Raw genomic sequence first — 9,573 nt, forward strand, 5'->3', positions numbered from 1 at the left:
ATCATGCACTTTTTCATGCACCAGGTTAGCAGCAGTGACTAGACATGCCCCGCCACCCGTAGTATTGTTGGGAATTTCATACAGAATTGAGTTCCACGACCCGTCTGTCCAACGAAACAAATAATGGCCGCTCCATGTTGTTATTGTGCGTAGCTGCTGCTCGTTATTTTTGTAATCAAGCTGTCGCGCTTGATCGCTATTCCTCGTGTAGTGACCACAGGCGTATTGGTTAAAGGTCAAAGGCCAGTTTAAAGTAAAATTTGTGACTACGAGGCAAATTAATTTACTGGCTGAAAGCCTACAAATGTGCATTAGCGTTACACTAAGTGCTGCTCGGAAAAATGCTTTGACAGTGCTTTGTTGTGATTGTTATGATGAAAGATTTCATCCTTGTGGTATTATTTGGATTATGTGAACTGTAAAGGAATGGGGCGTCGGTGGTACCTACGAGTATTTAATATCGCATCGTATAGATAGTATTCGCAGTACACGGTGGAATTATTTTCTAATAGTAAACTTATATTCCGTGTATTGGAACCGTGGTACTACTATATTCCAAATTGTTGACTCGGTTTACGAGTCGTTAGTTTCATAATGGTGCACATACCAAGTGCCTATACTTACAACTTCTGGTCAAAAACGGCCACAGAGGTAGTGGAGCTAACATGTCTTATGCCCAATGGTGTTTTCATTCCTTTAGAGGCAAATCGAAATTCTACACTCGCAGAAATTAAAGAGGTAAGGATATCAGACAGTTTCCTTGATGTCCATTAAACAATAACTGATTGTGTATGTTGTTTTTATAGGAACTGTGGGATGAGGCAAGCACATATCCATTGCATGGAACTCTACGGGATGCTCCTTCATATATTTTTTCATGCATTAATTCAAATGCGGAAGTTGAAGTGTTACGAGATGAAAGTAGACGACTTTGTGATGTAAAACCTTTCTGTTCGCTTCTAAAAGTGATAGAGAGAGAAGGTGTTAAAGGCGATCGCAATCTAGACTCACAAATTGGTCTTCTTATTGGAAAGGGCTTACATGAATTTGCAGCCCTAAAGAATTCTGAAGTAAATGACTTTCGCTGGAAAATGAGAGTTCTCGGTGATGAAATTGCACTTGGGCGACAAAAGAAATCATGGGTGGAGAAAATGCAGTATCAGTTTCCTTCACGATTAGCGACTACACCTGATGTACCCAAAAACATTGAATCTCGTCTGAAGGATGGACATATTCTGCTGCTTACCAAATTTGAAAATATAGAGGTAAGAAAATTTTCTTATAATGTCTTTAAAAATATCAAGTCTTTATTTGTTTGTTCATATAAAAATTTATTGACATGCATAAAGTTAAGCTTAAAAATTAAATTCATTTTTTGTTTGTTGCAATATATATTATAGGATATTCTTTTTTTGTTATCTTTAAGTCTTTCTTGACTTGCTGGGAAACAGAATCCACTGTGTCTGGTGAAAAGCGAAGACTTTTCTTTTCTTTCTCCTTGTACCCACTTTCTAAATGTTTTATTACCTGATCAGGTTTAAGGATAGCTGATTTTAATGGCATGCTTGATATATTATTCAAGGTGCTCTTGCCTGGTAAATCTTTATGAATAATAGAGGGTATTATTCCCGTTAATTCCATATCATTGGCTGTGATATCTGTAGAGACGTTAATAGATTCATTAATTTTTTCTTCCACGTTATGACCTATAACTTTCTGTGATATTTGTCTCTCTGGTATTTTGATTGTATCATTCATTATATTTTGATTTTTACTGCTTTCATCTTTATTCATATCAAATTTGTCCTCCCAAAGATAACAGTTTTTTATTTCGTCATTGATATGCTTCAATTCTAACTTGCTTTTTAATGTAATTAATTCACTCTGGAAAAATCAAAATTGACAATGTTGTATTTAACAAATCTTGTACAGCAGAAGGTCAAAGAAAAGTACCTCGTAAGAAAATGCTTTACGTTTCCAGTGTCTTAACTCATCTTTTAATGTATATTCCATGTTCGCAGTAAGGATCCGTTGAATCGAAGTATGTTCAAGTTTTTTGTGCAATTCTTCAATTTCCTTAGTTTTCTCTACCAATAGAATCTCTAGGTAACTGAAAACATATGAACGTAGTAAATCATATTCAGAACAGATTATTATTATCAATAGAGTTATATTGTATACCTAAAGTCTTTGCCAGTTGATTGTTTTCTTTCCTTTTGTTTATCTTTCATTTGCTCCTCTTTGAGTTTGTTTTCAAGTTCTGCCACTCTGTCTTTGTATACAATAAGAAGTTTGTCTTTATCCTCAAGAATATTGGCAGTATTATCAGCTTTGTGAAACATTGCAGCATATTGGGAGCGGAAGACATTGAATTCTACTTCCTTATTATGATACATTTGTTTTATCTCCTGGTAGTTGTTTTGTAGATCTGCCATTTTCTTTAACATACCACGACGACGATCCTCTACTTCAGCAAATATGGAATTGCCTACAAATTATAAAATAACAATTTGTAATTTGATCTTAAGTATGTTATATTTATTGCTAGTATGTTACATGCAGACCTTTATGGATATCAGATGGAGCACTTTTTATTGACTGTAATTCCATACGGCAGACTGCTAATTCCTCTTGATTACTTTCTAAAATTGCATTTTTTGATGCCAGTTCCTCTTTGGTCACCTGACACATTAATGAGCATCCAATTGATATCAAAAGACTTATATTAGCATCAATGGCTACTTTGATTTTCTTACATTAAGGATTTCATTACATTCCCTATACTGTTGCTCTAATGCAGGCACGAGTTCCTCATACTGTGTTTGTTTTTTGTATTGTTCTTCTATGATACTTGAAAGTGCAGCCACCTTTTCGATCAAAGGTTCTGTAACTTTGGTAATAGAATCTGAGTAGTCAGGTCCATTTATTATCACAGGCTCTATTTTTTTCAGCTCTAAGATAGTTTTTTTTAAATTCATGATTTCCTGATCTCTTTGTGCTAGATCGGTTTCCAATTGAAATAAACGTTCCGAGTATTCCTTCTTTTCATTAGATAATCTAATATAAATATCAAACCAAGATAGATTCTGTACTTCAATGAATGATAATAACAAATGTAATTCATAAATACCTGCATTGCAGACAAGCAATTGTATTTTCAGCATGAATTGCACGTTCGGCTATAGTGCTTTCTAAACTCGCATTTATCTCACTCATTTCTTTCTGAGTGGCTATGCTAACCTCGAGCTTACGTCGTAACTCGTAAATTTCTTGATTATACGATTCATTCTCCAAAGCTAGTTTTCTAAGCTGCCTTTTTATATCGCTTCCATTCTCGTCCGTTTCTTCCTCGATCGTATATAAAAGACTTAGATCAACAGCATCCATGCTTTCACACATTTCGCAATTAAAATATGCTCTCGCACATAAAGTATTCTCTAATAATTCATACTAAAACTGAACGGCTTCAGGAAGCGAGCAATCCCAACGAACATTTCAGTTTGAAATGAGCATTTTATGCCATTCCGTGTTCTGTAGGTATAGTAGAAAACCTTCAAGATGAATATTACCGACGGATCGCTCTATCGCTTGAATGCATAGCGCCAAATACAATGAGGATATACGTAGGTGCTTGAATTTCTTAATTTTTAATGTTTCAGACAAGCTTTAAGTTTCGAGTACCTCATACAATAACGCCTTACCAGTTACTTGAACAAATTTTAACAAAAAGAGCAAACACGTTAATGTCACGCGGTGAACGCGCCGGTGATTTTATCCTAAAGGTTTGCGGGCAAGAGGAATATCTAATCGGCGACTATCCACTTATACAATTCAATTACATACAAGATTGTTTGGAACGAGATATCGCACCAATACTCGTTACTCTTAGTGTGGATAGCGTACCTGTTGATCAAGATAATGTCTACGAGAATCCAGAATTGGATACCATGAAACGAGCAAGACCACCTTTCTCCACGCTAACGTTAAGAAAAAAAGGCAAACATATCTCCGTCTGGAAAATTGACGAGCAATTTACGTTCAATGTAAATGGCATTTCAAGATTGAATTGCGATGCAGCACATCGTGTCGTAGAGGTATGTCTTAATACTTTTGTCTAGATTAATAATTAAGGAATTAAGCTGAGTGATTGATTAACCATTTATTGTCATCGTTTTCGGTAGATCGGATTGCAAGCTGGTATCTTTCATGGCGGCAAATCTTTATGCGAGACCCAAAAAACCAAAGAGAAGATTGTCAGTCCTGAAGGTAGCTGTGAGTGGGAGGAAACATTGAAATTTGATATTAAAGTAAGAGATATACCCCGAATGGCTCGACTCTGCTTTGTGCTTTATGAAGTCAGCAAGACCGCTAAAGGCCTCAAGAGCAGGAGGCTCGTCAAGGATTCCAAACAAGATTTCTTTGTTAATCGCTTATGTTGGGCAAATACTACTATATACGATTTCAAGTCTCAGTTAAAAACAGGAGCGATGACTTTGTATACATGGACTTATGCTGAGGATATGCAGAATGAGGATCTTCTTCATCCTCTTGGGACTGTTGTCTCCAATCCGTATATTGATAGTGCTGCCGCCCTTATGTTAACATTTCCCAAGTTAGTAAAGAATCTATGAGTCTTATTTCTAGTTGGATTTAAGGTTTTTATCTATTATATAATCAATAACTTTGTATTCAGCTTCGGGAAGGACAAATCCGTCGTATATCCATCACCGGAGAAGGTTGTTGAGTATGCTGAAAATTTACGAGAACCCGAGGATAGTTCCATCGAGGAAGAATTAAAAGAGGAATCCGATGCTAATAAACTTCAACAATTGGAACAATTGCGGTTATTGGCTGATAGAGATCCGTTACATGAACTTCATGAACAGGAACGGAAAAATATGTGGAACCTCAGGCATTATTGTTTGCACAAGATACCGACTCTTCTGGCGAAGTTGTTACAGTGTGTAGAGTGGAACGATCACAGGTATGGAAAATTGCAATTATGAGTAAGTTTATAAGAAAAACTGATTAGGATAAGGAAGACTTATCTGTGACTGTTACCAAACTAACCTGGATAAATTATTTAAAAAAAAAAAAAAAATAGGGAAGTGGCGGAGGCAACTTCGTTAGTACTACAGTGGCCGAAGTTACCAGTAGAAAAGGCATTAGAACTTCTGGATTATGCTTATGCCGATCAAAATGTCAGGAGTTTCGCTGTACGCTGTCTGATGGACGTCAGTGATGAGGATCTCAGCCTGTTCCTGTTGCAACTGGTCCAAGCGTTGAAACACGAAAACTACCTCTCCTGCGACTTGACAGAATTTCTCTTGAGGCGCGCACTTAATAATCAGAGAATAGGTCACTTTCTTTTCTGGCATTTAAGGTTCGTTATCTTCCATAGAAACTTTAACAAAATTTTCAGAAAACGAATTGGGACTAAACCTAATATATTATCATGTTTCTAAAACAGGTCAGAGATGCAAGTAGGTTCTGTATCCGTACGTTTTGGCCTTATACTAGAAGCCTACTGTAGAGGAAGTCAGGAACACATGCGCATTCTCTTCAAGCAAATGGAGTGCTTGGATAAACTGCGTACAGCATCAGAGCAAGTGAAGCAGCGTAAGGATCGAAAAGCTGCGCTTCAAAGTTTTCAGGACTTTATTCAGGAGCCCCACTGCCAGGAAGCAATATCAAACGTCCTCAATCCGCTCGATCCGAGCTACAGATGGAAGCGCATAAAGTAAGGATCATCAGGACTCATCACGCCATTATGCCCCGTTCACTCTCTCATCAGATTCTAATTAATTTCAGGATCGAGAAATGTCGAGTAATGGACAGTAAGATGCGGCCACTTTGGCTCGTTTTTGAGAACGTTGATCCATTTGGTGATGATATATACCTCATGCTTAAACACGGCGATGACCTGCGCCAGGATATGCTCACCTTGCAGATGTTACGAATCATGGATAAACTTTGGAAACGTGAGGGTCTTGATCTGCGTATGAATCCGTATGGTTGCATATCGACGGAAAACAGAGTGGGTATGATCGAGGTGGTACTGAATGCTGAAACAATAGCGAACATTCAGAAAGAGAAAGGCATGTTCTCAGCGACTGCGGCATTTAGGTATGAGGCTTTTGGGAATTTTGTTTCTTTGTTGATCCCTAGTATTCACAGTCATCAAAGAAGACGTTATTTCCAATTCGGAATCGCGTTAATCTTTCAGGAGAGGTTCTTTACTCGCGTGGCTCAAGGATCACAATCAAGCAGACGATGCGCTGAATAAGGCGATCGAGGAATTCACTTTAAGTTGTGCGGGCTACTGTGTCGCCACTTACGTACTGGGTATCGCTGATAGACACTCTGACAATATAATGGTCAAGAAAACTGGACAACTCTTTCACGTGGACTTCGGCCACATTCTTGGTCACTTCAAAGAGAAATTTGGCGTTCGACGAGAGCGCGTTCCCTTCGTTCTGACAAATGACTTTGTACACGTTATCAACAAGGGTCACACGAAAAAAGGTCAGGCCGTGGAGTTTCAACGTTTTCAGAATTACTGCGAGCAGGCCTTTCTGGTACTACGTCGTCACGGTGGTCTCATACTCTCCCTGTTCGCCATGATGATCTCTACAGGGCTTCCTGAACTCTCATCTGAAAAGGGTCTCAACTATTTGAGGGACACACTGGTAATATGACGCTCTACTCGTGCTCGATATTATTTCTTCTCGCAATCTCATTCTCTGGTGTATTTTTACGTGCAGGTGTTGGAGATGTCAGAGAACGAAGCACAGCTGCATTTTAGAAGTAAATTCGACGAAGCTCTGTGCAACTCATGGAAGACCTCGTTGAATTGGGCGTCGCACAATATGTCCAAAAACAACAAAACCACGTGAATTGGCGATTTATAGTGCCGCGCAGGGTAAGAAGACTGTCCCGATTAAACTCTAAACAACTCTACGATTAGCTAGTGATTACGGACAATATCATAATCCCGAGATTTCATAGTGCCGACGATGTTCGAATGCGTGCAGGAGCATACGTCGAACGAAAGGACGGCCGAGTTCTGCGTGTTGGGAGTACGAGTAAACCGAAGGAGCAACCGGGAAACAGTAAATTCATGTGTCAAATTCAAACCTACATCTCTCATCATCTCATTCAGCTTAATCGAAATCGCAAAGACTGAGCTATTGAGCGAGAGACAAAAGATATTTTTTTTTACTTTAATTTTTTCTTTTTATTATTATATTCGACATGAAACTATATTTTGGCTGAGCGAGTAAAAAAAATACCTCGCGGATACTACGTAGCGAAGTATTTTATCTTTTTTTCCCGTGGAAACTGTAGGACATTTCAAAAGACAGATTATACATAACGTGTATGTTCAGTCACCTAATGGCAATGTGATAACCCAAAGCAATATGTACTCATTTAAGCACATCGCGCGTTTCTTTCGCGAAGCTAACTCGCAGGCGCGCGAAGTCCACTAGATATTACTCTTGTCATTTATCTGATTTCGGATGGGTCCATGTTCGCGAGCATCCCGTCTCATAATCCTCATTAACTTTATACACCATTGTTCCTAAACTATCATAGGTCCTCGACGTCTCAATTATTTCGGCCGCGTCCCATCTCCCAATCTACTTTGCAATTTCACTTGGACAGATTCCTCGCGCATGGACCCACTCGCATCCTATCCTCGCCAATCTTCATTACCGCCACAGAGCAGTAGTCACTCAATGATTCGTACAATCAAGAATGTGTCAACTAGACGTTTATTAATGGTAGGCATAATAGATACAAGAAAAAGGATAAGCATAATAGGTGCAAGAAGATGGATCGTGTATCGCTAGTTAATTTACCCAATATCGATAGGTTTAATCCTTTAATTAAGACATAGATAATTTAAATTGGCGCGAATCATCGTGAGATAAGAAAAAAAAAACATGTTCCCATCTACTGACGCACACGGTACATATCGTACAGGATGCTGATCGACGCGAGAACTGACTTAGGATTTCAAAGTGTCTTTTCTATTCTGCCCGATCATTTTACTTCCCTGTACGTTTATCCCCGCGCCTAGTGTGCATCTACGTGGTCCTGCCCTATCCGTCTGACCTTTCACCTCTCTTGTAAAAGCCATTGCGCTGAAAACTGTATCTGTCTTAACCGTTCCATTTGAACTGTACCTATTTTTCTGCCACTTCCGCATTTTCCATTGCTTTACATTGTTTCTCATTAGTTAATACTAGCCAGTGCGCATGCGCATTAATGAGTCTGATAACGTGTACCGGCTTCACAATGCGCATTGACTTTTCCTGGCAATGCAACCAAATGCAATGCAATTCCACTGTTCATTATATGTTAGACGAAAAATAATTATACCGCTACTGTATCGTCGCCGCTATTATTATTATTATTATTGTTATGCTAAAAAAGAAATTAAACGTCGACCAGAGCACGCACATGCACATGCGGTGCGTAGAGAAGAAGAAAAAAAAGCCGCGAGCTTATTAGTTAATTTAATCGCGGAATTAAGTCGAGGGACGAATTCTCAATGTGCTCGTTCGTACGTTTAAAAAATCTGCGCTCAATTATATCCTGTCGGTCTTCAAGCAAGTTCAGTGTGCGTAACGTTCTGTCATCGTTGTCATCGTCACCGCTCACTACCGTCGTCGTACTCGTTTCTCAAGTACCAACAATACCCAAGAAGACGAGTATCCCACGTTCTTTGTAAATCATCTGTCGTTTCTTGATTTAATTGACAATTTATGTAAGGACGGATCCAGTCATCTTCTTGGATTGGTGTCGATGAGCTTCGTCGCGGGTATTGATTGCAAAATTGTACGTAAGGAACTAGACTGCTGTACTGCAACATTGGCGCGCGTACGATTTTGATCGAGTACGAGAAATTAAAGATGGCGTCTCAAATTGACCTTTAGATACGAATTAATACTTGAAGTTCCTAGTTTTAAGAGTTTTTTTTTCTCTTCAGAGATTAGATTATAACGTGTCAAGCCACGGGGAGTGACAAGACTCCCTTGGACTTTGAGACACGAGATGAGTATAAAGAAAAAAAGGTAAACAATGAAATCGGTAGGTAAAAAGTAAAAGGTTCCACGCGCGCATCAGCCGTCCTCTTTAAAGCCAGGGCAGGGATGACCGTGTAGGAGCTGTCTAGAAAGACTAATTATAGTAAATAAATATAGCGATGCTAAGTAAAAACGATAAATGAAAAGGGAAGACGAACGAAATAGGGAAATAATTATGTGACTCGACGAGGCCAATCATTTTGAATATTCATTTGTACAGCCGTTCGAATCGCGCATAGGTACAGGAAGACACCGAAGGAAAACAAAAAAGCACGAAGCACACGACTGAAAGAACTCACGATTACTCTCTATATCTGCCCCCGACTATCTTTGTAAATATCGTTTAGCTTTTAAACCTACCAAATTTACTGTATTTCAACGTTATTTATAAAAGCATTGTAAGAACGATCGTAATAAAATCGTACTACGATAATGTCGCTGTCGTCGTACTTCCTTTTTAAATATTCTCCGGTTTACTTGA

The 9,573-nt window shown here is 38.7% G+C and overlaps 2 protein-coding genes across 4 annotated transcripts; one reads left to right on the top strand and one right to left on the bottom strand.

The window, feature by feature from the left end:
- The first annotated feature begins 117 nt into the window (after positions 1 to 117).
- Positions 118 to 9,525, top strand: LOC107272507 (phosphatidylinositol 4,5-bisphosphate 3-kinase catalytic subunit delta isoform). Of its 2 annotated transcripts, XM_025089857.1 has the most exons (11): positions 118 to 738; positions 807 to 1,265; positions 3,660 to 4,094; positions 4,182 to 4,612; positions 4,694 to 4,984; positions 5,105 to 5,383; positions 5,471 to 5,740; positions 5,812 to 6,126; positions 6,227 to 6,689; positions 6,765 to 6,922; positions 7,009 to 9,525. In XM_025089857.1, the coding sequence occupies exons 1-10, from the start codon at positions 595 to 597 to the stop codon at positions 6,894 to 6,896; spliced, it is 3,219 nt and encodes a 1,072-aa protein (XP_024945625.1). In that variant the 5' UTR covers positions 118 to 594; the 3' UTR covers positions 6,897 to 6,922; positions 7,009 to 9,525. The 2 variants fall into 2 exon arrangements, with proteins under 2 accessions (XP_024945625.1, XP_015605201.1); XM_015749715.2 differs by having other exon boundaries at positions 6,765 to 9,525.
- Positions 1,324 to 3,580, bottom strand: LOC107272510 (protein Spindly). Of its 2 annotated transcripts, none has more exons than XM_015749720.2 (6): positions 3,131 to 3,580; positions 2,757 to 3,057; positions 2,565 to 2,682; positions 2,182 to 2,488; positions 1,954 to 2,110; positions 1,324 to 1,884 (listed from the first exon to the last, which is right to left on the bottom strand). In XM_015749720.2, the coding sequence occupies exons 1-6, from the start codon at positions 3,397 to 3,399 to the stop codon at positions 1,369 to 1,371; spliced, it is 1,668 nt and encodes a 555-aa protein (XP_015605206.1). In that variant the 5' UTR covers positions 3,400 to 3,580; the 3' UTR covers positions 1,324 to 1,368. The 2 variants fall into 2 exon arrangements, with proteins under 2 accessions (XP_015605206.1, XP_015605207.1); XM_015749721.2 differs by having other exon boundaries at positions 1,325 to 1,884; positions 2,757 to 2,890; positions 3,131 to 3,565.
- Positions 9,526 to 9,573: the final 48 nt, after the last annotated feature.

This window comes from Cephus cinctus, unplaced genomic scaffold (genome assembly GCF_000341935.2).
Source record: "Cephus cinctus unplaced genomic scaffold, Ccin1 Ccin1_scaffold1184, whole genome shotgun sequence".
NCBI lineage: Eukaryota > Metazoa > Arthropoda > Insecta > Hymenoptera > Cephidae > Cephus > Cephus cinctus.